Consider the following 27,625-nt stretch of genomic DNA (forward strand, 5'->3'; position numbering starts at 1 on the left):
CATTGTACTTTAAATGTGGTCTCACCAACACCCCACACAGCTGCAGCAAACCATCCCTACTCCTATATTCCATTCCCATTGCAAAAAATGACAACATTCCATTTGCTTTCCTAATCACTTGCTGTATCTGCGTATTAACTTTTTGTGATTCATATATCAACTCCCTTCAAAGTTTTATGGGTTTCCATGTCTTCACCATCTTCCCTGCCAACGCACCTTTCACTGTACTCGACCCTGCCAGTGGACTGATGTTCGTATCTTGCTTCCCAACAATCCTTTGTTGGCTTTTGCACATTTTTTACCAACGAGTCTCACTTGGGACAAATTTTTCTTAAGGACCAAAAAAACAGAGGACTAGTGGGAGCTACCCAACGCACGACCTCCTCCTACATGTCTTCACTGGAACTCCATATCTGCCATCTTGTTGCCCACTCACTTAACCTGACTATATTTCAGCCTCTCTGTGACCTCCACACCATTTATTTTCTTCTTGGCTTGGTATAATCAGCAAACTTAGATATATTACTTTGTCTCTTCATCTAAGTCATTATTAAAGATTGTAAATAGCTGAGGCCCCAGTACTGATCCTTGCGGAACTCCACTATTCACTGTTTGCCAATTTGAAAAAGTCCCATTTATGCCCACTCTTTATTCTCTATCCATTAACTAATTCTCTATTCATGCTAAAATATTACCACCAACTACATGAATCCTTTTCTTGCCTAATAATCTTTTATGTGCACCTTGTCAAATGCCCTTTGGAAGTCCAGGGGCGGGATTCTCCAATAATGGGACTCTGTCCCCATACCAGCATCAAAACACAGGCGTTTCACTCTGGACTTTCCTTACGTCTTGCTGTGCACCCCACTGACCACCCACCTTGGCTACTGGTTCTGCAGAGTAACACCGGCCATATGGGTGTTCCTACCCCTAGCCCCACCCTCCACTCCCCCATCCTCTCAGCCATACCCTCCCCAACCGGCTGACACCTGCACCGAGGCATCATGCGGTCCACACAAGGGCAATGCCCACAGTAGCTCCTATAGGGGGCGCAGGATGGCAGCTATGGAGCGTACCATTGCCAAGGACCATGACAGGCAATGGTAACCCTGGCAACAGGGACTGGGGCATGGGGGAGAGGATGATGTGCAGGGGCAGAATCTGCAGTGCTAACTGGGGCCACTGTGTAGCCTGGTGGACCTAGTTGGGCACGGGAGTACGTGCCATGCTAGCATGTCAGCCTTTCACTCCCTGCAGACAATGAATATTGGAATTCAACCAGCAATGGTTGCCTTCATCCTAGTTGCTGCAGTTTTGGGGGATGCACTGTGGCTGTACGAGCTGGAGTTGCTCAGGGAGGAGGAAGCTTCAGCAGCGGAGGGGGCTGCTGAGGATGGAGAGCCATTGGCCTTCAAATAGTGAGAAAGCGGTTGAGGAATATATTGGCATGGAAATCACAGAGTCAAAGAGGTATGGGCACCTTTAATGACCCAAATATCTATTGGGATAATGTTTGGGAAAAGGGAAAGAAGGGGGTGGAATTTCTGAAATATGTCCATGAGAACTTCCTTGACCAAAATGTTCATGGGCTAACTCTGAACTACTGTGTTGTAACCGAGAGGCTAACAGCTAATCATCCACAGAATATGATGGGAAAAGTAGCCAATTTTATACAGGCATAGAGATTGTGGAACAGTTGTGGTTGCAGTTTAACAAACCAGCCTGTTGAATAAGCATTGTGTACTCAACATGAAACGGCTGCAGTTGCAGAGACTACGCGGTGAGGACATGAGAAAAAGAACAAGGTTAGCAGATGTATCCTATTTTAACCAGTAATGGGCAAACTGATGATCCCAGATCATTGGTATACGTGGCTAAGAACTTTCTCACTGCTGGGAAAAAAATCTAGATAAAAAGGAGGATAAAAGCCTTCGCAGCATGACCTGCAGGAACAACCATCATGTAAGGAAGCCCCAAGTCTGGGACTCTAAGAAAAAGATCCATCGAAGGGAGACTGATCACCTCAACTTGCAGCGGGCAGTATTCGAGTCCAAGCTGTGTCTTATGGTTCCCTGTAGCAAGTATTCAGTACTTTGACAAGTAGAATAAAGAGCAGTTCAGTGTTTATCTAGTATTTTCAACATTAATAAAGATTCACTTGGATAAAATATCTTGTGTAAGTGTTTCATTGTCTGCTATGTCAGTTGCTCCTTAGCCTGAGGGCAAGAGTTCAATGCACCTGCCATCTGAGGACAAGCTGGATGTGGTCTGGAGAATGATGTGGACCAAGGGTCAGTGATCATCATTATAAGATGAATAATAGAGAACAGCATGGAACAATCTGAAGTAAAAGTTCTAAATTGGAAGAGGGCCAACTTCAATGTGATGAGAAGGGATCAAACCTGGACAAAATGGGGGCAGCACGGTGGCACAGTGGTTAGCACTGGGACTACGGCACTGAGGACCCAGGTTTGAATCCTGGCCCTGGGTCACTGGGATCATCAGTTTGCACATTCTCCCCTTGTTTGCGTGGGTTTCGTCCCCACAATCCAAAAGATGTGCTGGTTAGGTGGATTGGCCACACTAAATTGTTGCTTAATTGGAAAAAAAATAATTGGGTACTTTAAATTTTTTAAAAGACCTGGGTAAAATGAAACCAAATGTTAAAAGGAAAAACTGAAATGGAGCAATATAATGGTGATTTTAAAATTTATTTTATTCCAGTTAAGGGGCAATTTAGCGTGGCCAATCCACATACCCTGCACATCTTTGGGTTGTGTGTGCGAGACACATGCAGACATGGGGAGAATGTGCATACTCCAAACGGACAATGACCCGGGGCCTGGATGGAACCCAGGTCCTTTGCGCTGTAAGGCAGCAGTTCTAACCACTGTGTCACCGTCTCGCCCCATAATGGTGATTCTAAAGGAAATGTTTGGGGCACAGACTAGATATATTCCAACAATGGCTAAAGGTAAGGGAAGCAAAGTCATGGATACTTGGGTGTCTAAGGATATGCAGATTATAATGAAATGAAAACATGATGGCATATAATACATGTAAAGTTTTCAAGCAAAATAAGTCAAGAGGGGAAGCGAAGAGGAAAATAAGACTGGCAAAGAGAGGGTATGAGAATAGAATGGCAGTTAGGGGATTCAAACATCTTTGATCAGCATGTAATAAATAAGCGGATGGTCAGTGAGGGGGAGATATGGGTAAGGCTAAAACACTTAAGTATTTTGTATCGATGTTTACTAGGGAAGAGTAATCTAACAATATATGTAGAAGCAGAGAAGGTATAGATAATGGATGGAGTGAAAGTTGATTAATAAGACGTCGCCTGTTCCTGAAGACTTCATGTTGCTAAAGGAAGTGAGGTGAAGATTGTGGAAGAGCTTGCCTTAATCATTCGAGCTTGCCTTAATCTTTCAATCTTCCCTAGATATTAGGGAGGTTCTAGAGGATTGGAGAGTGGCAAATGTAACATTCTTATTTAAGAAAGGTCATTCCTAATAACTTCAGTCTGGTCAGTTTAACATCAGTGATGGATGAGGTTTTATAACCAATAAACAGGGAAAAGAACCAACAGGCTCTTGGAGACGTTTGAGATAATTAAGGGGAGGCTGTACTGATTTGTAAATGACAGATCGTGTGAGTAATATAATTTATCTTTTTGATGAAGTATCAGAAAAGGTTAATAATCTCCATATAGATTTTTAAAAAGAACCACCATCTAAAAGACTGGTTAAAAAAATTTGAGGATTGTTAAATAGGAGACTCACTATTGGTTTGGTTAAAAAATTGGCTAAACAAAATAAGTGAGTCGTGGTAAATGGTTCTTTTTCAGATTGGAGGATGGTGGTGCCAGAACTACTACTTTAGGTTAGGACCCAACCAGTTTATTGCACTCTGTTTTGGTTACCATAATTTAGTGAGGTTTGTATCCTTGAGAGGATGCAGAGGAGATTCAGTAGAATGATTCCAGAGATGAGGGATTTTAGTTACAAGCTTGGGTTGGAAAATATGGGGTTGCTCTCCTTGGAGCATGTGAGATTTGTTAGCTGTTACAAGATTGACAGGTTTAGATAAAGTAGACAAAGAGAAACAGTTCTGATTATCTGATGCTACTACCACAAGGAAACACAGATTTAAGGTTTTGGACAAGCGATGCAGGGTGGACATGAGGAATAACTTTTATGCAATGAGTTTTAATGCCTGTAACTCGCATATTAGTATGATGGAAATGGCGACGGTCAAGTGTTTCGAAAGGAAATTGAATGGGAACCTGAGAGAAATACACAAGCAGGGCAATGGGACTGACTGGATTTCTCGGCACAGGTCTGGCACAGACTTGATGGCCTAAAGGGCCTCCTGCTGTGCCACAATAATAACACCAAAACTATGACACATGCTCAAAATGCCCAATCCCATTTCCATCTCACAGCTGTGGGTAAAAGTATGGAGGGAGATTTTTCAACTCTGTTCAAGTACAAAAATGCCATTCGATCTGACTGCAGGTCTAGAAAGCACCCGATTTACACTTCCTAGCCAAGGCATTGGGACATTGAGACCTTCAAATAAAAGCTTTAATGAAAATGTTAAAGAAGAACAAGTTGTATTTATGAAGAACCTTAACATAATAAAATGTCCCAAGGTTCAATACTGGGGTAATAACAGATACATCTTTTGACACAGAAATATTAGAGCCTATGACAAACGATTGCTCAAACATGTGTCAATAAGAATGAAAGAGAAAGAAGACAGACAGACAGGTATTGGAAGGGAATTCTGGAGTTTTGAGCCTAGCTGAGCCACTGGTGGCATCATGGTGGTACAGTGGTTAGCATTGCTGCCTCCCAATACCAGCGACTCAGGTTCAATTCTGTGACTTTGTGGGTTCCCTCCAGTCCCAATATATGCAGGTCAGGTGGATTGGTCTTTATCAAATCATGGGATTATGGGGATAGGGTGGGGGAGTGGGCCTAAGGAGAGCTCTTTCAGAGGGTCAGCGCAGACTCAATGGACCAAAGGCCCACCGTAGGATTCTATTCTATGGATTGAAATAACACTCAAGGTGCTGGGATTAGTGGGCCTGTTGTGGGACTGGAGGAGATTAGATATGGGGAAGGACCTCATTGTAGAGGGATTTGAAAATGAGTATGAGGATTTTAAAACCAAGACATCGCTTACCCAGGGAATAATGAATGAGAGTCCCTGACTTGTCACCAACTGAAATGGAGAAAGCTCATCTGGGAAGGCACCAAACAGATCAAGAGACTTTGTTGGGAATGTGAAGCAGTGTTGGCAGGAGTACACAAACCTCCAAACAACCCATCTACCCAAACTTTCAAGCACCACCTGCCCTCCATGTGAGTCTGCCGCTCTTGGAACCCGTGGAACTGCAATTCTCAATCCCAAGGGGCTGCCTAAAAGAGGATATAGGTGAACAGGACTTGGTGTGAATTGCATATGGGTAGCAGAGTGTTGGATTAATTTACAGGTTGTGAAAAATGGGAGGCCGGCTAGGAGTGCACTTGAGGTACAAAGGCTTTTCAGCAGGCAATGAGTAGCAGGAGCAAGTTGGCCTATGTTGCAGAGGTGCTGCAATTTGCGTAAAGAAACAGAAGCTCTTCTTGAGGTCAACCAAAAGATAACGCCATGGACAAATTTAATTATGTTAATGCAAAATTTACATGATTAAAATGTTCACTCGCTAAAAATAAGAAAGCAATTTGAGAGGCGAAAGCAAGTGTGGCCAGACTGTGGAGTGATAGGCTTCCTTGAGTCGTTTTAGACTATGGGTCAGCTCCGCCTCGGATGATGATGGGAAGCGATGGGCGGCCGATCGCGCGCAGCCAGAGCTGGCCGACTGCCCAGGGGGAGGGCGGCTAACACAGCGAGCGCGCGGGATGGGAGGCAAGCTCTCGGCAGCAAGGACATTCTTCACCGGAGCCCACACAACATGAGCCTGCACTTCTTGCTCCTGGTGTCCTTCGCACCCATCGTGTGCAGTGAAGGTAAGGGCTGAGCAAGCAGTCGCTTCCTCCCTGGCAAGTCCAACAGGCTGCACACTTTGTCCACCGAGCGAGCACAAAGGCGAAGTTTCCATCCAGTGTGACATGATTGATGCGCTCAGTACCTAATTAAACAACTGACTACAATACAAACTCCAGACACTTGACGAATGAGGATCGAATAGGCGGGTCTTCCTGTGAGTTGTTGCTTCGCTGTAACAACTGTTAAAGCCTACCCCATAAGTTTCCAATTAGTTATTTTAAAGTTAAATTTTTGAGTGCTGTCACTGATAGACAGAATATTGTAATTATTTCCTTGCAGGGGGAGACACAACCTCGATTCATAATGCGGGAAATGACAGAATGCTCGACGCATTGGCAGAACAGTGATTGACATTTAATTTACAACGTGATGTGATGCCCTCCCTTCTGGTCCGTCCTTTTTGTTTATAAATAGAAAAAATGAATACCTCTGGACTTAGTAATTCCAAATAGAACTGGTTGGCGGCTCTAGACCCTTAAGAGTTAATATTTATAAACAAAATTTCAAGTTAAACACTCATTCTCCCAGTCCTACAGCCGATGGTACTTCAGTTCTGGCCTAACGTGCTTCTTCCACCCTCCCAATTTGTGGTCTGAGCACAATGAACCTTGCTGCTTTTCTTTTTTTTTAAATTTAGAGTACCCAATTATTTCTTTTCCAATTAAGGGGCAATTTAGAGTGGCCAATCCACATAGCCTGCACATCTTTGGGTTGTGGGAGCGAAACCCACGCAAACGTGGGAAGAATGTGCAAACTCCACACGGACAGTGATCCAGAGCCGGGATTGAACCTGGGACCTCGGCGTCGTGAGGCAGCAGTGCTAACAGTGCTAACTGCTCTTCTACTACCTAGATCCATAAACCTTGGGCTGGATTCTCCGCACCCCAACTTTGAAATCGTGATCTGCGTCGGGGCGGAGAATCCGTTTTCCCACACAAAATCAGGTCCAACGCCGGTTTTGCTATTCTCTGCCCCCCCCCCCCCCCCCCAATAGCCGAGTATCCATCGCCTCAGGCCATTCATTGCCTGAGGCCTGCCCCGCTATTCTCCGTCCCCGGCTGGCCGAATTCCCGACGGTGTGGTTCTAATCTGGCCCAGCCGTTCGGGAACCTTGCGTGGCAGCTGCTGACTCAGTCGGGCAGAGGGGGCCTCATTCGGGACTGGGGGCTATGAGTGCGAGCGGTCCGGGTCGGGGAAGCGGCCAATGCGGGGCACTGTTTCGGCGGTCCAGGTCTGCGGGCTGAGTCCTCCATGAAGCACAGCGCCTCTGACCTGGAAGTGTGGGGGGCTTTATAATCAGCTAGAGCTGCGAGCTCCACGACAGCTGCCTGCTAGCCCCCTGCAGGGCTGTGAATCGGTGGCCTTTTGATGCCAGTTCTCCTGGCGTAAAAGACCACAGTTTTCACAAAGGTAGGGGGGAGGGGGGGGGGGGGGGGGACATAGTCCCTGAAATGGAGAATCCAACCCCCTACCTTTGATAATGCTTTTGATCATATGTCCGAATATCTCTTCGGCCCAGTCTCAGTTCTTTAGCTTTATTACATATCGTGAAGTGGCTTGTGATGTTTTCTTTTTATTCTTGGCATCACTAGCAAGGCCAGCATTTATTGCCCATCCCTATTTGCCCTTGAGAAAGGTAGTGCTAAGCCTACTTGAACCGCCCTAGTTCATGTGGGGAACTATACTTACAGTGTAGTTCAATAGGGAGTTTCAGGGTTTTGACCCAGCTACGATGAAGCAATGGCACAAAATGTCAAATCCAGGATGAGTTGAACTTGGAGGTAATGGTGTTCCCATGCCTTTGCTACCCTTATCCTTCTAGGTTGAGAATATCAGGGGGTTCCCAGATGCTGTTGAAGGAGCCTTGGCGAGTTGTTGTGGTGCATCCTGGAGATATTACCAATTGCAGCCACTGTGTGCCAGTGGTGGAGGGACTGTTGATCAAGCCAACTGATTGGCCTCCAGCAATCACAGCCATCATCCCTTGTTCTTGTTGTGACTCTAGCTAACTTCATACCTGGTTGTCTATCACCCCCCACCCCCTCTGTCTCCCTCCCTCTTTGTACTTGTGAACACATCCTTACAGTGTATGATTGCATCAACACCATGGTCATGATTGGACATGTGAACATAAGACTTAGGAATGGAAGTAGGCCATTCAGCCTCTTGAGCCTGCTCTGCCATGATTTCTCCACCTCCCTCCCCCTGCCCCCACATATTCCATCCCTCCGACCTCACGGCTTCCCCCTCAAACCTGCGGCCTCCCTACCCAGGCAGCGCGACCCCCTTAGCGTGCTCCTCCATGGCTCTCCGGTGCCCTCTTTCCCCATGGACTCCCTGGTGGGTAGTGGCAGTGTGTGTGCTCACCTCCGATATCTCACTCGGCGGTGAAGTCGCTCGGACATTGCAATGGGAGTGTGTGTGTGTGTGTGTGTGTGTGTGGGGGGGGGGGGGGGGGGGGGGGATCACAGCGGGCATCCCGCTAATTAGGTTATATTTTCACATGTGGGACCTCGATACAGCAATGTGGAGCTGGGGACAACATGTTGTGAATTTCACCTTTCTGGCCTTGTGGGATTTTGCGCCCCCGTCGCCATTTGCATCTGCAGCGAACGCTGGTTTAAAGGGAACATTTCATATATTCACACCTGATATTCATTTCAATTGACTTCAATAGCAGGCAGCAGAACCCACTTTAGTGTGGTGAATTCATACTGTATTGTAATTCACACTGTATTGCATTGCATTGTATTATGTCCTTGTTGGCTCTGTATGTGAACCGTTGCGCGGCTCTGCCCATAGGGGGAGATGAGGAGCTTGTACAGGGCTCCACCCTTGGCTCCTCCCACTACCGGAAGTATAAAGTGCTGCAGCCGTGAGCCTGCCCTCAGTTCCTCTGGTCGCAGGCAGGCTCAGTTGTAGGACTATTAAAACCACAGTTTACTTCCAATCGTGTCTCTAGTGAATTGATGGTAACATCAATTTAATTGTCTTAAATAGTGGGCGGGCTTTGTCCGCATACTGGGGGACCCACTGGGCGTAATAAGAGAAGAATCCCAGGCACCTTTTGAGGGCCCTGGGGCAATGAGGGAGAGGGAGTTGTATGCGGTCCGGGTCGGGGCCCAGGACTCTATCTTCCACGACATAGCCGAGGATGGCTAGTCTGGTAGTGCGGAAAACGCATTTCTCCGTATTGTAAGTGAGATTGAGTTTCTGGGCGGTTTGGAGAAATCGGTGGAGGTTGGCGTTGTGGTCCTGCTGATCATGGCCACAGATGGTGACATTGTCCAAGTACGGAAACGTGGCCCGCAGCCCGTACTGGTCCACCATTCGGTCCATTGTTCGTTGGAACACCGAAACCCCGTTCGTGATGCCAAAGGGGACCCGGAGGAAGTGGAAGAGGTGGCCATCTGCCTCGAACGCCGTGTAGTGGCGGTCCTCCGGGCGGATTGGGAGCTGGTGATAAGCAGACTTCAGATCCACCGTGGAGAATATGCGGTACTGGGCGATCTGATTGACCATGTCTGTAATTCTGGGGAGGGGCTACGCATCGAGGTGCGTGAACCGGTTAATGGTTTGGCTGTAATCAACCACCATCTGGAACTTTTCCCCGCTCTTGACGACCACCACCTGAGCTCTCCAGGGGCTATTACTGGCCTCTATGACTCCCTCACGTGGGAGCCGCTGGACTTCGGCTCTAATAAATACCCTGTCCTGCAGGCTATACCGCCTGCTGCGAGTGGCTACGGGTTTGCAGTTAGCAGTGAGATTAGCGAAGAGTGGAGGGGATTTTCAGAGTCGCTAGACTGCAGATAGTGAGTGGAGGTAGGGGTCCGCCGAAGCTGAGTGTGAGGCTCTTGAGGTTACATTGAAAGGTGAGCCCGAGTAAGAGTGGGGCGCAGAGGTCGGGGAGTACGTACAGCTGGAAATTAGAGTAGCTGGCGCCCTGAATCGTTAGGGTTGCGACGGTGCGCCCTTGTATGTGGACTGAGTGCGAGCCCGAGGCGAGGGAGATAGTTTGCCGTGCAAGGAAGATAGGGAGCAAGGTCTTACCAGGTCTTACCAGGTCAGGAAGTACGAAGCTCTCGGTGCTCCCGGAGTCGAAGAGGCACGGTGTCCTGTACCCGTTGATTTTAACGGACATCATCGAGCTCTGGGGGTGCTTCGGGCGCGACTGGTCCAGCGCGACCGCGTTCCTGCAGGTCGCGTTGCGGGCCGGGCAGTGCTGCTGTGGGTGTTGGGGCTGACCACAAAAATGGCACGCTGGCGCTCCATAGTGGGTGGGTGGCTGCGCGGCGCAGGCCTGAGGCAGTCGCTGGTTGGGGGCCCACGATGGGGTCGCTTGGTCCGCGGGGAATGAGTTCAGACTGCGGAACGCGACCTCCATAGTCGTGGCTAACTCTACAGTGTCCTCCAAGTTCTGGGCCCCTTTTTCAAGTAGTTGCTGGCGCACATAGTTAGACCTGAGCCCTGCAACGTATACATCACGGACAGCGTTTCCATGTGTTGGGGGGCTGTTACATCCGGAAAATTGCAGTCCCGAGCAAGGGCTTTCAAGTCGCGCAGAAAGTCTTCCAGCGACTGCGGGGCGCTGGCGGCGGGTCGTGAAAATGTGCCGCGTGTAGACCTCGTTAATCGGCCGCACGTACAATCGGTCAAGCATAGCCAGTGCCTCCCTATATGAGGTGGTACAATTGAGTTGCGTAGAGATACGATGGCTCACCCGTGCATGAAGTAGGCTGAGTTTCTGTCTTCTGTAGTCTCGGATGTGCTTGATTCAGCCAGGTAGGCCTTGAAACATCGAAGCCAGTGTATGAAGATTTCCTTCGCCTCTGCAGCCTGTGGGTCGAGTTCTAGTCGGTCAGGTTTGAGGGCTGATTCCATAGTAGCTTTCTTCAAGTTTTCTAAGACTATTAAATTGGTCACACTACACCCCACCCAACCCCCTGCGCCCATGCGCCTATAAGTTTCCTGCCCACGCTCGGCGCCCCCGCGCTTATAGGTTTCCTGTGCTCCCTGTCGCCCGTCGCACCGGTCAGGAATGAAGCTCGGGCCGAAACACACCTGGAGTGTACCCTCATACCCACACCGATCGTCACCACCCAGCCACCCGAAGAGGTTGCAACCCGGTGCTCCACCGATCCCAAAGGATGACTCAGCCACCGGACCGGCTCAACTTGTAGACCCGTCACCCCCGCCGGACTTGATTTTTTTTACAGGGGGTGAATGTGGTGAATTCATACTGTATTGTAATTCACGCTGTATTGCATTGCATTGTATTATGTCCTTGTGGGCTCTGTATGTGATCAGTTGCGCGGCTCTGCCCATAGGGGGAGATGATGAGCTTGTACAGGGCTCCGCCCATGGCTCCGCCCATGGCCCCTCCCACTACCGGAAGTATAAAGTACTGCAGCCATGAGCCTGCCCTCAGTTCCTCTGGTTGCAGGCAGGCTATTAAAGCCACAGTTTACTTCCAATCGTGTCTCTAGTTGAATTGATGGTCACATCAATTTCTACCTCACCGTGGATGTTTCCGTTAACTTTTCGTTTATAATAAAAATCTATTCTTGCTGTCAGATTTGGAAGGGCATGGCACCGAGAAGAAATCTGCATCTGGAATTCTGGCTCGATACCAACAAGCAATGTTGTGACATTCCTACATTCTGGAAATTCAGGTTTTGTTTCTGGTGTGCCATAAAAACAGCAACTGTAACTCTTGAACATAGTGCTGAGGCATAGTTTAGTGTAATATGGTACGACAGTCTTGGTAAAAGTAGCCTAATCACTGTGCGATTGTTCGTTGCATTATGTATAAATACCGTTCACAGGAAAGCTTCACATGACAGCCCCACCCACCCAGAAAATGCACAGATCCAGCATTAAAGGTGTGCAAATTTTCCCCATTGACATTTTCAACATCAAAGTTACTTAAAACCTGTTCTTCTGGCATCTCTTCTCCTGAGCGTGGAGCAATGGTGGGGCAATGAGCAGCACAAAAGCATCCATTGTTACATTTACTCAAATTAACGATAGTTTACAAATAAATAATGTATAGAAATCTTCTCCAAAAAGGTTGTGGATTATTTGATGTTCTTTGCAGAAAAAATAATTCAGAGTTATCCACAAATTTTACGGGGAAGTTAAAAGATTAATATTTGTTCATCTGGAATTTTTATGAGGTTTTATTGAATTCCCATTTACGCAGTTGTTCTGGTGGTTCTGCTGACTGTTAAGATCCGGACCAGATACCAACATTTGTTAGGATACCGGATAAGAAGCCCAAACACTTTTCTCAATGTTTAAAACTGAGGAAAGGATACTTCGCTCCAGGATTGATTTCACTGACCAATAGATATATGATATATTAAAATAAACGTTATTCTTAACACAGGATTAAACACATAACATCACAGAAAATAGCTTTTCAATTAACAGTTAAACAATTCTTAAAATAAAAGGAAACCCTTTAACTTCTAACTGATACTTTCTCTATCTCCAATTATGCAAAGCCCATCATCACAGGTCAAAATCCACTTACAAATAAAGTTTTTGTTGATAAATTTAGATTACCCAATTATTTTTTCCAATTAAGGGGCAATTTAGCGTGGCCAATACACGTACTCTGCACATTTTTGGGTTGTGGGAGCGAAACCCACGCAGACACGGGGAGAATGTGCAAACTCCACACGGACAGTGACCCAGGGCCGGGATCTAAACTGGGACCTCAGTGCCGTGAGACAGCTGTGCTAACCACTAGGCCACCGTGCTGCCCCTTATAAATAAAGTTAACAAATGCAGGCTTACTTCCTGTACACTGTATAGAGAATTCTTGAAAAGACTGCTTGAAGAGAGAGAGTGAGACCCTTTTGGGGGGAAAGCTGGCACTTTCTTCTGTCTGTGTCAGACTGCTGCTTAACCTGACAATGTTTGACAAAAGTTGCTGTTCACTTAAAACTCTTAACAGACTCCCAACCTATATCAAACCGCAAAACTATAGACATACCTGGCTCCTCCCATCTCTGTCCTACTCAGATCCCATGACCTGCTTACCTAAATCTAAACACAATGGGCAGGATTCTCTGTGGGCTGATACCGAAATTGGGAAAGGCGATCGGGCGGAGAATTGGTCGTGAAGCAAAAGTTGTGGCAGGTGCTGGCAAACTCCAATTTTCATTGCTCCGGGCCTCGACAGCGGCGTCAATGCGTACAAGCGTGCAGTAAAGGCCATTTGCATGACCTGGTATTCTCTGGAGCCTTCGCGATGCTGCGCCACCGCCCGGGGGATGTTGGCAGGGCTGGCGGCGGGGGGCCTCACCAGCCCTTGGCGGGGGGGGGGGGGGGGGGGGGGGGGAGCGAGGGATAGGCCGTGGGGTGAACAGGGGTGTCCAGGCATGGATCGTCATTGCTATGGTCTGCAAGGTAGCCAGCTTGCTACGTACCCCACTGACCGCCCACCTTGGCCAAGGTCGTGCAGAGTGACACCAGCTGTATGGATGCACTCATTGACCCCCAGACCCCACCACCCCACTAATGCCCCCTCCCCAACCGGCCTCCACTCGCCGACGGGGCAATATGCTGCCCACCCAAGGGCAACGCCCACAGTCGCCCCTGCAGGAGGGTGCCGAATGAGGGCCACCGGTACCCCTGGCAGCAATGGCAAGAGGCCCCCAGGCTGCCGGGCACGGACGGGACCAGGGATGCGGTCAGCAGAGTGTCAGGGGGAGCAGCTGGGGTGGCTGTGGGGATGGGGGAGAGGGGCATACGAGGAAAGGGTCTACAGTGCAAACCAGTGCCACCGTGTAGCCTGATGGACCTTGTTGGGCACGGGGGTGCGCACCATGCTAACATGTCTGCCTTTCACTCCCTGTAGGCAATGGACTTTGGAGTTCAACCAGGAATGGTGGCCTTCATCCCAGTCACCGCAGTCCTGGGGGATTCATGGAGGCTGTACAAGCTGGTGCTGCTCGAGGAGGATCCTGTAACAGTGGAGCCTGCTCCAGAGGAACAGGAGGCTGCCGGTGAGGATGGCGAGCCAGTTGCCTAACAGGCCTGGGGAGGAGGTGGTGCAAAGGAGGAACCGCATGGGGCCTCATATGTACTGGCAGAGCCTGTCATTCGAGGACCTGCCGGACTGGGGATGCTGTCGAAGACTCGGACAGAGCAGGGGGACAGTGCGATGTATCTGCCTGATCACCACGGGTGTATGGAAGAGGACACCCGCTCCTGGTGGCCGTCACGGTGATGGTCGCCTTGAACTTGTGCCATGGGGTCCTTCCAGACGGCGATTGGGGACCTGTCAGGGACCTCACAGAGCTCGGTGCACAGGTGCAAATGTGCCGTCACAGAGGCTCTATATGCCCAGTCGGCACAATGCATCAAATTCAATGTGGACCGAGCCCACCAGGATGCCTGAACAACGGGGATTGCCACCATTGCCAAGGTGCCCTCGGTTCAGGTGGTGATCGATGGAATACATGCCCTCCTCGGAGCACCTATAGGTGACAGGCCGGTCTTCACAATGTAAACGGAGTTCCACTCGATGAACGTGCAGCTGGCGTGTGACCATGAGATGCGTATCATGCGTGTCTGCGCCCGATAGCCGGGCAGCCTGCACGATCCCTTCGTCCTGGCCTCTTCGAGGTGTCCCCCTGGCTGAGGGGTTTGCTCCTGGGCGATAGGGGTTATCCACTGCAGCCGTGGTTGATGATAGCTATCTGGAGGCCACAGACCGACGCAGAGACCTGCTACAACGATGTCCATGCAGTGGCTAGAGGCATTATGGAGCGGCGCATCCACATCTTGAAGATGTGGTTCAGGTGCCTGGACCGTTTTGGAGGGTAACTCCAGTATAGCGCAAGGAGGGTCTCCCATTTCTTGGTGGCCATTTGCATCCTCCACAACATCGCGCAGCAGAGGGGTGACATGCTAGAGGAAGGAGATGAACGCCAGACCTCGTCCGACAAAGAGGGTGCACGGGAGGGCGAGGACATGGGGCCTGGGCAGGCATGGGAGGCCGCACACAGGACGCTATAATCGCCTCCAGGTTCCGAGTGGGACTGGAGAGAGGCACAGGAGGGGTTGTCAGCAGATTTTCAGTGCCTGCAAGTGCAGTTGAAGGAGTCCAAACACCTTGCGGTGCAGGTGCAAGATCGTGTTGACAATGCATGGTACCCAGGTGTCCATGGTGGAAGGTTTGGGTGAGAAGATCACTGAAATGGGTCAAGATGTCCAAGACCTGGGGCATACTTTGCAATCAATGGCTGAGGACAGGGGAGCCCACTCACAGGCAGCCATATACCGGGCCGTCATGGACATTGGTGTGGCACTCCAGACCTTGAACCAATCATAAAGGGTCATGGGTGATGGTGTCGAGAGCATTGGTCAGGTCTGGCTGACCAAAGCCACTTACAGAGGGACATGACCGAGGGACAAAGGGGCATGATCATGGTGCAGGGGAACATGTCGCACTTGCTGAGGGACCTGTTCCGGTCTCTGTGTTCCATGGCCGACGGCATCGAGATCCTGAATGAATCGAGAGCAGGGCTCCAGGACTGGCAGCGTCAGATGCAGGTGGAGCTTCCAGAGCTGACTCCGGCCTCACTTCCGTCCCAAAGAGTAGAGGGAGGAGGAAGTGATGCGACCAAGCCGGTGCCTCCCGCAGGGGAGGTGCTGGAGCACCCTCGAGCTCTAAACCCCCGACCTGACACTGGTATATCTGATGGGCAGCAGGCAGAAGAGGGTGGCACCTCATCACCTGTGACACCTGAAATTGGCCGGGCCCATCTAGGTCCAGCCCTTTGAATAGCAGCCAGCAAAGGCACCTCTTGCCACAGGTGAGAAACGCAGCAGGCCGCCTCCATGTCTGATGTACTGTCTGGGGAAACACATAGAATGAGAATAACGAGATTAAGAATTTAGACACCAGTTAAGTTGGTGCGGATACAGCACGTAGGTTAAAGTTAAGGATCAAGGCACAGAGATCACCCAGGTGAAAGGTGCTACTGTGAGCATGAGTCAGACATTGTCAAACGATGTGGAGCACCAGAGCTCATTGCAGAGCAGGTTGTCATCATCCTCCATCCCATGGACCAGACCCGCTGTTACTGCCAACCCAGGGCTACCATTTCATAGCGCCTCATATAACGGAGGGGTATACAAGCGGGGGGGGCTTGATGGGGTGAGAAATGAGGGGGTGTGGGTCTGGGATGTGATGTCCGTGCCCCTGGCCAGCACCATACCCCCCTCATCCCTCTCCCTCCTAGTTGGTGAACCTGGGGGCAATCGGAGCGTCTCATGCGCGCTGGCCTTGGCGATAACATCATGTGGCCACCCGCACCTGCCCAGGTCCATGTCCTGCTCATCGTTCCCCTCCCCCACATCCTGCCTCGTCAGACGAGGCCTGCCCTTCAGCTTCATCCTCCTCCTGCAGCACATTGTCCCTCTGCTGCGCGATGTTGTGGAGGATGCAGCAGGCCACCACAATGTGGGAGACCCTCCTACGCTGTACTGGAGGACCCCTCCAGAGCAGTCCAGACACCTGAACCAGATCTTCAGGAGGCTGAAGCATCACTCGATCACACTCCTGGTCGCTGTATGGGCGTCGTTGTAGTGGGTATCCGCGTCGGTCAATGGCGTCCGGATAGGTGTCATCAGTCATGGCCACAGCAGGTAACCCCTGTCACCCAGGATGCAACCCTTGAGCCGGGGTGGGATGGGGGCTGCCCCTCGAACATGTCAGGGACCATCGAGTGTGCCAGGATGAAGGAATCGTGCACACAGCCTGGGTATAGGGCGCAGAGGTGCTCGATGCGCAGCTGATGGTCACAGACCACCTGGAGTTCATTGATTTGTATCCCTTTTGGTTTGTGTCCAGCGACCTGTTATCTGCAGGTGCTCGTAGGGTGAAATGCATCCCGTCGATTACCCCCATCCCAGCGATGGCGGCGAACCTTGCTGCCCGGGCATCCTGGTTGACTCGGTCCAAATCGAAATGGATGTATTGGGCATATAAGGCCTCCATGACGGTGTGGGTGCACCGAGGTCTGTGAGATCCCGGACGGTCCCCACTCGGCGACTGGAAGGACCCCGTCGCTTAGATGTCCAGGGCGACTGTCACCTTGACGGACACCGGGAGCGGATGTTCTCCCCCATACCCCCGTAATGCCAGGTGTGCCATCATATGGCAGGTGTGTAGCACTGTCTCTCTGCTGATCCAGAGTCTCCGACGGCATGCCCGGTCCGGCAGGTCCTCGAATGACATGTGCCGCTGGTACATTTGAGGCCTCATGTGGCGCCTCCTTGGCACCTCCACCTCCTCGGCCTGTTGGGCGGCTGGCTCTCCAGCTTGTGCGGCTATCACCTGCCCCACTGCAGCCCGTTCCTCTGCAGCACGCTCTGCTGCTGCAGCTTCCCCCTCCTCTCCGAGCGGCACCCGCTCACGCGGCCACAGGGCATCTCGCATAACCAGGGCGGCCACTATTGCTGGTTGAACGGCAAACGCAATTGTCTGCAGGAGGTGAAAGGCCAACATGTTAGCATGGCGCATACTCCTGAGCCCAACAAGGTTCAGTGGTCTACCGGTGGCCCCGGTTGGCAGTGCGGGCTCCGTCCACTCATGTCCCTCCCCCACCCCCTCACCCCTGCTCCGTCAGTGTCCAGCACCGTTGGTGACCCCAGTCCTGGCATCCGACCCTGCTGCCAGGGGTACCGTTGGCTGGCACTGCCCTCACTGGGAGCTGCCTTGGGTGTGGCACTGGATGGTCCCCTGGTGGGTGGTGGCCGGTTGGGCAGGGTGTTTGAGGGCAGGGTGTTTGAGGCCGGGGGTGGACGCACCCATACAGCCGGTGGCACTGTGTAGAACTGGGGCCGAGGTGGGTGGTCAGTGGATGCGCAACAAAACAGCTGTCGTAATAGTGACTGTGCCTGGGCATTGCCCCAGTCCTGGGGGGGGGGGGGGGGGGGGGGGGGGGGGGGGGGGGGGGGGGGGGGGGGGGGGGGGGGGGGGGGGGGGGGGGGGGGGGCGCGGGTGCTTGGTCTTTTCCCCCAACCCCATCCCCTCTCCCAGCCCTGGCAGGGCCCTCACCCCATCGCAGTCAGCACGGCAGATGTCCAGGTTGGCAGCAATTGCCAAGCAATTTCCTACGAATCGCGAGGCCCCGGAGAATAAGGTGTCAGGAATAAGGTGTCAGGCTCGCTAATGATATGGCTACTGTACTTAAACGCTGCACGACGAGCAGTGCATTTAAAAAAAATTAATTTAGAGTACCCAATTCATGTTTTCAAATTAAGGGGCAATTTAGTGTGGCCAATCCATCTGGCCTGCACATCCTTTGGGTTGTGGGAGTGAAATCCACGCAAACACAGGGAGAATGTGCAAACTCCACACGGGCAGTGACCCAGGGCCGGGATCGAATCTGGGACCTCGGCGCTGTGACTCAGCTGTGCTAACCACTGCGGCACCATGCTGCTCTGCTAGCGACGCATTTATGCCATTTCCAGGGTGCCAGAGCATCCCGATTTGCCATCAAACTGGCGCTTAACCCGGTTTTGGCATTGGAGGCTATTCTCTGCCCAATTCCATTTCCCGATTTTGGCATTGGTAAGCGGAGAATCCAGCACAGTCTCAGAAACGGAAAATCCCGCCCTTTATCTTCCCGCTTTCAGAAAATAAAAGAGAGGTGGGTTCTTATACTGTGTGCAGAAGATGACAAGAGATACTATACTTTACCAATTTATCTACAACTTTATTACAGAACTATTTAACACGCTGTCGTGGAAATTATAATAAAGACAAATTCTTCGAGGTTCAATTTAAGGAAATTTAGTTCCACAAATATTTGCGGAGAGAGGAGTGGTTTGGCTGCATAGCCATTACACAGCACTCTGAGATTCGACCGAAGAAAGCATATCTTTATAGTCTGAAATATCAGCTTGAAGTAACAGCCATGTTTATATTAAATATACCTTGGAAAGTACGTAAGATGAAATACGTAGTACGTATGTTATTGCCCTTGGCTAAAAACAACTCGAGTACGCATTTTGTTATCTTTCGGAGGACAGTGTGTTATCATAATAAGGCCGAGATCAAAATACTAAGCAGTATTTTGTTTACGTTACCTGATCTACTTATTTTTGTTCAAAAGCAGTGTTAAACTACAGTCAAGCATTTCCCAGCATGCTTCTAAGTGGGCAACTCATTAATTTCCCTTCAACACACCAATACATTTTAAAGTGGATAAGTACATCACAATGTTAATGACTAAAAGATAAAAAACTAAAGGAAAAAAACTGAGTCCCGTTTTGGGCAAGTTTATCGGGGTGTTTCTTGGCGCTCAGCCTCGCTATCAAAGGGGCCTCTTTTGTTACGGCAGCGAGGAGGAACACTCCCCTGAGGCTACACTTAGCTTAATTTCCTGCACTGATGAATCAGCTTGTCAGTGCAGGTAAAGATTTGGGCGCCATTTTTAAATGTCGCCCCGATCTCCGGACCCCCCCATCGCCCCGACCTGCTCGGGGGTCTTTGTACCCTCCCTCACCCCACCTCATAAGGGAAGGGCACCCCCGGACCTGATGCTATACAACCTGGCACCTGAGCACCTTATACTGCCAGACTGGCGCCCTGACTTTAACCCTGTCAGACTGGTTGTGCAACCCAATCTTAGCATCCTGGAGGTCACCATTGACTAGATACTGAGCTGGATGTACCATATTTATACTGTGGCTGCAAGAGCAAGACAGATGCTAAGAATTCTGCGGAGATTAACTCTCCTCTTGACTCCCCAAAGTCTGTTTACCATCTACCAGGTAAAAGCCAGGATACTCTTTGCTTGCCAGGATCAGTGCAGCTCCAACAACACTCAAGAAGCTCGACACCATCCAGGACAAAGCAGCCGCTCGTTTAGCATCCCATTGACCACCTTCAACAGCCACTTCCTTCATCACTGAAGCATATTGGCAACTGATGCACTGCAGCAACTCACCAATGCTCCTTCGACAGGACCTTCCAAACCCACAACCTTTACCACCTAAAAGAACAAGGTAGCAGATAGTTGGAAACATCACCACCTGCATGTTTCCCTCCAAGCATCACATCATCCTGTCTTGGAAGTATATTGTTGTTCCTTCACTGTTGCTGCGTCAAAATCCTGGAACTCCTCCCAAACAGCACTGTGGCTTCAAGTGGTTCACGAGGCAGTTCACAATCACCTTCCCAAGGGCAATTAGAGATGGGAAATAAAAATGTTGGTCCAGCCAGCAACTCCTAGTCCTGTGAAAGGATAGAAAAAAAGTGAAATTCTATACAAGTAAAGGTGCAAAATCCCAATGTGTAAGATTTATATTCCCAATGTACACAAGATGGGACATGTACACAATTGGTACGATCTTATGATTTTTTTTCAAGAGACTGTCTCAGGTGGGAAAAGTGGAGGGAGTATCTTTTTTTGTTACATTTTTTCAGATCATGGCTCCTTTTAACAAAGTGGCACGGTTTGCTGCTGGGGCGGGCTCTGGGTCCAGCCACTTACATTTTACTTTCCAAAGTGCTTGACATGCTGCCTGACCTGTTAAGCTTTTCCAGCATTTTAAAAATTTTGCTTCAGATTTTTCATTTATATAGTTCAGACTTTTTCTGTTTTCATTTTAATTTAGGTAGTTTACAGCACCACCTGGTGACCAGGATCAGATGTAACATCAAGTGTGTGAATCACTGCACAAGGCATGTTACCATGTGGTCGGCAGAATATTGTATACTTAGGACAAATCAAATTGAATGGTGACCTCTGGTGATTTTATCACTTGAAAGCTATGAAAAACAATCATATTATTAGAGAGATATTGATTACAATCACACTGTCGGCCAAAATGAATGCTTTTCACTGACAAATCATAGAATCGCACAACCTCTACAGCGTAGAAGAAGGCCATTTGGCCCACCGACTCTCTGAAAGAGCAATGTACCCAGGTCCACACCCGCACCCACCCCGCCCTATCCCCATAACCTTACCTGCATGTCCATGGACACTAAGGGACAATTTAGCATGGCCAATCAATCTAACCTGCACAGCTTTGGACTGTGGGAGGAAACCGGAGCACCCGGAGGAATCCCATGCAGACACGGGGACAAAGTGCAAACTCCACACCGTCAGCCGAGGCTGGAATCAAACCTGGGTCCCTGGCACTGTGACGCTGCAGTGCTAATCACTGTGCCATTGCGCCATCCAGTAGCTGCCCATTATAGTAAGTGGCTATCTGTTTCAAAAGTGTGAAAAAAAAACATAGAATTGATCCATTCCATCCCATCCAGATCTCACTGTTTTAGGACATATTTTGGATGTGCTGAGAAACCAATCTCAATTACCTTGCTATGGTATGTGTTTCCACCTCTATAATTTTGGTTGAATAAGGAATTCTTTGTAGAAAATATTGGCCTGGAATTTCTTCGAGTTTGTAATAATTTTTTTGCGACACATTTTATCGGAGGCATTTTCTAATATATACATAAAAAGAAGAAAAACACAAAAAACAGCACCAGCAAACAGCCAAAACACCTTACACCCCCCCCCCCCACAATAATCCTTCCTCCCCCACTACCCGCTGCCCCACTGGCACCTGCTCCCACCCTTTTTAATATTTAACCCAACCCAAACAGAAACAAAACACTGCCCCCCCCCCCCCCCACCCCACCCACTGATGACTCAATACTCCTAAAAGAAGTAGACAGACCTTGATGTGAACCTCTCCTCTGCACCCCTGATGGTGAATTAAATTTTCCCTAAGTTCAAGAACTCTGCCAAATTGCCAAAGCGCTTGGCGGTTCCAGGTCCCACCAGCACAACAAAATCCGTCTCCGGGCTATCAGGGAGGCAAAGGCCAATACATCGGCCTCCCTCCCCACCTGCACTCCTGGATCCTCCCAACACCCCAAATCTTGCCACCTCTGGACACGGAGCTACCGATATCCCCCAAATCTTCTACATTATATCTCCAAATCCTGTACAAAACCCCCTCAGCCTAGGACATACCCAGGTGGCGTGATGGCGGAGTGGTTAGCACTGCCGTTTCACGGCGCGAGTACCCGGGTTTGATCCCGGCTCCGGGTCACTGTCCCTGTGGAGTTTGCACATTCTCCCTGTGTCTGTTTGAGTCTCACTCCCACAACCCAAAGATGTGCAGGGTAGGTTGATTGGCCACGCTAAATTGCTCCTTAATAGTAAAAAAAAAGAATTGTGCACATTAAATTAAAAAAAAACCTCAGGCACAACCAAACATATGAACATGGTTCGCCTATGTCCAGGTCCAGGATCTTTGCCAAACTCACCTCAAAAACTCTACATCATCCCGATTTGGGGTATACGCACTCACCAGCACCACTGACGGCCCCTCCAACCTCGCACTCACCAACACAAATCTGTGCCACGGGTCTGTCACTAAACTCCTCACCTCAAACGCCACCCTCTTATTGATCAACACTGCCACCCCTCTCGTCTACATATCCAATCCCGAATGGAATACCTGCCCCACCCAGCCGTTCCTCAAGCCATAACCCTTCTTTAACCAGCTCCCCCCGGCTCATGCCTCGCACACCCTCGGGCCTCCCCAAAATGTCTGCCGCTATCCCCCCTTAACAACTCCGCTACACCAACTTTGCCCACCTCAGCATCCCCTAACCCCTCCCCATAAACAAAGGAACAGAATACCAACCCACTACAACCCCCCCCCCCACACCCTCCAGAGTAACAGACAAATGCTGCTGTGAGTCACCGTTCCCAGTGTTACATGTCCTCTCTCGCAATGATATCAGAGTTCTTCCAGACTCCTTACTGTGGTTGAAGGATCTGGTACACAGAGGTGGGACTGAGTATAGTACCGCCCACACGGTAATGTAAGAAGGCACATGACCTAGTGCTAAGGCCAGTCTAGAGATAGATTGCAACATGTAAGGACCTCGTATTACCCTGGGAGTGTCCCTTTAAGAAATGTTTTTGTCTTATCACACGGCTTCAGTGATGTCATGTGGGTGGAGCTGGGCTGTGGCTCTGAGTTTTTACTTTTGCTTTGAGTTTTGAACTGGTTTGAACTGCACAGGTGAAAAGAAGTGTCTCTATCTTAATTTTAAAAGCTGTTTCCAGACGGCTTGATAACTTAAAGGAGATAATTTATTTCTGGAAGGAATTCAAACCTGCTGTTTGAAAAGGGGAACAGAGTATCAATAACAAGTCTTATACCAGTAAGAGTGCCGTGTGCTTGGCCACACCTTTGAAAAGTGGTTTCTGGTTTTATTTGGATTTTGTTACTGAATTGGAACAGTTAAAGGGGAAATCATTCAGGGTTATACATAGATTACTGTAGCTGTGTGGGGTCTTTATGGTGTAGTTGATAAAAATTCTTACTGTGTGTGTTTATACAAATGTTAACTAAATTCGCAGAATAAAGCTTTTTTTTGATTAAAAGCGCCTCAGAATTCTGTTGAACAACATCTGAAAGGCAGGCTCTTGTGCTCATTGTAGCCAAAATCAACAAACTGTTATAGGTCAGGTGAACTCCATAATATACTTCGGAGTTTTCTAAACCCTGGCCCATAACAGCATGCTTACCTTTACCGTAAATACATACATAGTTCAGTAATGTCAATAAAGACTTTGGAACTTCAACAAAACTACTTCATGGTGTCCAAGTAGTACACACCACGAGTAGCAACAACCGAACAGGCCACCTACTGTTGAGTGCAAAGTTACTCTGCAAAAATAGTAAGAGTTTGCTAATGTATGACATGTGAAAAGATTGTGAAAATGTGCAAGACAGCGTAACAGATTGTGAGCATTAATAGGAAGAAACAGAAAAGTAACCAAGTGTGTTAGAGAGTCAAAGGATGAGAGAAAGTGGCACAGTGCAAAGTATCAGAAAATGTGAAAATTAATTCAAGTCCAAACAAGGCAAAAGCAGAATGGTACTTGTGCAAGTTATGAGGGCAATATCAATGTTGAGTTTGAGGGTGAAGGAGGCGTAGCAAAATGTCCCGTTGTGATTAGAGGAGAAGCCTGTGCAGGGGAAGAGGAATTGATTGGTGGTGTTTGCTGGGAAAGTGTGATATGCTAGGACTGTATTCAGAGTAAGGGACGTTTAACCTTGACAGCACCGATAAGGTCATTAAACCTTTTTTCACATCGCAGGTCCTGATGATCTGGCAAGCTAACCACTCAATTAAAAATGACCAATTCTCAAATTCAATCATGCCCTCCCTGACAGATTCTGAAAATGAAAATATTTAACCAAAGTTCAGTTTTAAATGTTGTGTATTACAGATGTCGTGGGACCTCATGTTGATGTGCAGGTGAAAGTGGAAAACTCTACGACCATCCAAATTAAGTGGGATTCACATCTTCATTCTATATTACGATGCGTTCTTGTCGTCTTTGTAAAAGGAAGCAAGGAAGACGATATATTTTTATTGCCCAGGTAAAGCAATGTACAGATAGAGTTGAAGAAAGTAGAGAAACATTAGAACTTCATGCTCAGTTTACAGATTTTTCCTTATTATTTCTCTTGCATTTACTACAATTTGATTAAGTAAATCATTCTAAGACGGATGTAGTTTATATAATTTTTTTAAAATTTAGAGTGCCCAATTAATTTTTTCCAATTAAGGGGCAATTTAGCGTGGCCAATCCACCTAACCTGCACATCTTTGGGTTGTGGGGGCGAAACTCAGGCAGACCACGGGGAGAATGTGCAAACTCCACACGGACAGTGACCCAGAGCCGGGATCGAACCTGGGACCTCGGTGCCGTGAGGCAGCAGTATGAGGCACTGCACCACTGTGCTGCCTGTAGATTATATAATTAAAGGACATTTCAGATCGGTATGGTGATTGTGAAGCTGTGTGACTTTGAAATATTTTGAAGTCAAAGTGCATTCTATGAGATGCACCATAATAATTGCATCTTGTGAATATGTGAACATCCTGTTCAATTTACAATCAAGGTTTTTATGAAGTTGCAGTGGTGGAACAGGAGCATCTCTGACAACATTCCCAATCAGAAAAATACATAGAAGTCACAACAGAGAAACAGGCAATTTGGCATACCAGTGCAACCTTGTAACTACCCTCCATTAAACAAATTTCAAATCACTTATAGGCACCTTGTTCCCATATCCTTTCATCTTCTTTGCCTCATCCAGCCAATCTTTTTTTCAATTTAAACATAGCTTCTATCCTGACTAATTATCTTGGAAGTGAATTTGCGTGAAATGAGATTTCTTTTGTCCTCAGATCTATTGTACCATTTTCTACCTCTAATTCCTTGGGTGGGATTCTCCTTTGGCTGACGGTGAAAGGCTGTTATGGGCGGCCTTCTCCTTGGGGAATGGGGGCGGGGAGGTGTAGTGGCCAAACAAAAAACAACAGTCTTAGACAGTATGTCGCATGCAGCCGAGGGGTGGGTATCCCTCAGTGCCCAGGTCACCTTGCCATCACTGCCTGTTTGGGGGTTGTAGGCTTACGGGAGTGTGGGATGGGGGTTGGTGCCAGGGGCACAGTGTTTCCTACTCATCCTGGCTGCCATGAGGAGGTGGTCCAGTTTTTTCTGGCACTGCTGTCCAGTCCGGATGGTGTTGCCCATGGCACTCACAGCCTCTGCCACCTGCACCTAGGCACAGCGAATGGTGCCGACTGGCAGCCTCCTTTCCAGGCCGGGGTACAAAATCATCCGCCTCTCCTCCACTGCGTCCAGTAGAGTCTCCAGCTTTGCATCTGTGAAGCGTGGGGCCTCGCATTTTGCTGCCATCTTGTTGGTTGGGATAGTGTGCATAGGGAGTGAAGTGTGTAAATGCGGCTGCAGCTTGACAGTCTCCTGAGTGTCAATCGCAAAATCGGTGAATCCCGTACCGTTTATTATTGGAATCGAGATGCCTCGATATAACGCCTGTAATAGCCCCTTAACTGTAGCAGAATCAGTCCAGGTGCGGCGCCAGTTTTGCTGTCATGGAACTCCATAAATTCTGCGCCCGCGTCAACACTTAGTCTCAGGAACGGAAAATCCCGCCCGTTGTGTTTAGCCTCAGTGAGATGGTTATAACCCAGTTAGTGGGATAGAGATCATGTAGTTAATGGGAGGAGCCAGGGGCTGAAGCAGACAGATGTTGAGTTTCAGTTTAGATATTTCTGTGAACAGAACAGTAGCTTTTGGCCAAGTGCTGGAAAGTTAAACAATAGTTTGACACGGGCAAGATTCTGCAGGCTGTTTCCTGAAGGATCTCTATCAAAGCAGTTTCTCCCAGATATCTCTATACAGCAAGTATTCCTGTATTTGAAAACTATTTAAAAGTGGATTTTAACATAATGTGGGTTTTGCTTGGAGATAGAAAGATAGCAGTTAGGATTTAAAGTGTTTCATTTTATTGTTAAGCATAGTTTAACTAGTAACCGTAAGCATTTACTTGAGTGATATTAAAGTTAGTTTAATACTGTGTTAATAATAAAGTTTGTTTTAATATACCATATCCCTATTTGTGTGTGGAGTCACTCCTGGAGGGAATATCCTTTCCTCAAAGTCTTACAAATTAAATAAAATTTGGGGGTTTCTGTCTGGTATCCTAGCAATTGTTGGGGTCTGATCTGTGATCATAATACCATGCGAAGAAGGTGATCAATATACAAGTGCATACTTTGACCCCTGGCAACAAATAGAGCAGACAGATCATGGTGTCACTCAGTGCCCAAAGCTGACTTGTGACTTTGGCCTGGAACCTGTGTATACATGTGCAAAAGGGATACAACGAGAGCCATGATGCCACAAGAAATATCGAGCACACCAGCAGCATCTTCAATCTATGCCTCTGTTGCATCGGAAGGAGCCCTGCAGTACTCAGCTGAACACGTATCAAGATTTTTATTGGTATTCTGCAAGCTGCACCATCTGGCCATTATGAGAGATCAGCCTTTCCCATCACCTATCAGATGAGAAGCTGAGGAGCAAGAACAGGAGAAGGAGGAGGTGAATGTGGACAAAGAGGATGAGAAAGGGAGGCAACAATGTGATGAAATAATCAATGAGAGTGATGTTAGTAATTTGAACCACAACCATGAACAGTTGCATGCTCTTAACTTTCATGTAACAATGGCCATCAAATCACCCTCTTTCCAAAGTGAAAACCACCAGAAAGTGCACTTTTATAAAATCAATCATTACATAATGCAAACAAAAATAAACTAATGACTTCAGCACTCCTTCATCTTGGTGTTTCTATGAGGCACTTGCCCTGTGGTTGCTGTGAGACTTCAACCCTTCAGTTCAGAAGACTAACCTGGCTCTGCTGACAGAGAAAGGCTACAAGAAGAATTTAAACAGTGCCCCATCATGGGAGTTTGGGGAATTTTGGCGGAAAATTGTCCGGAGAGTGGAGAGGAATGGGTTCTCTGCCGGACAGGCATGAATACAGGGTAACAAACTCAATAGAACACAGTGTGAGGCCTGGCTAAAGAGTTGGTGGAGACTCGTGGCCCGGCATCAATTGGGAAAATGGCAGAGGGGGAACGGTCATTATTGACTGGAAAGCTGCCAATGGAGTA

General features: G+C 48.6%; 1 protein-coding gene across 1 annotated transcript in view; it reads left to right on the forward strand.

The window, feature by feature from the left end:
* The first annotated feature begins 5,860 nt into the window (after positions 1–5,860).
* Positions 5,861–27,625, forward strand: part of LOC119962827 — a 95,093-nt gene continuing 73,328 nt past the window's right edge. The window contains exons 1-2 of the mRNA XM_038790959.1: positions 5,861–6,017; positions 24,360–24,513. Coding sequence (XP_038646887.1) covers positions 5,963–6,017; positions 24,360–24,513 — 209 coding nt within the window. The 5' untranslated portion in view covers positions 5,861–5,962. The remainder of the gene's footprint in view (positions 6,018–24,359; positions 24,514–27,625) is intronic.

This window comes from Scyliorhinus canicula, chromosome 3 (genome assembly GCF_902713615.1).
Source record: "Scyliorhinus canicula chromosome 3, sScyCan1.1, whole genome shotgun sequence".
In the NCBI taxonomy this organism is placed as follows: domain Eukaryota; kingdom Metazoa; phylum Chordata; class Chondrichthyes; order Carcharhiniformes; family Scyliorhinidae; genus Scyliorhinus; species Scyliorhinus canicula.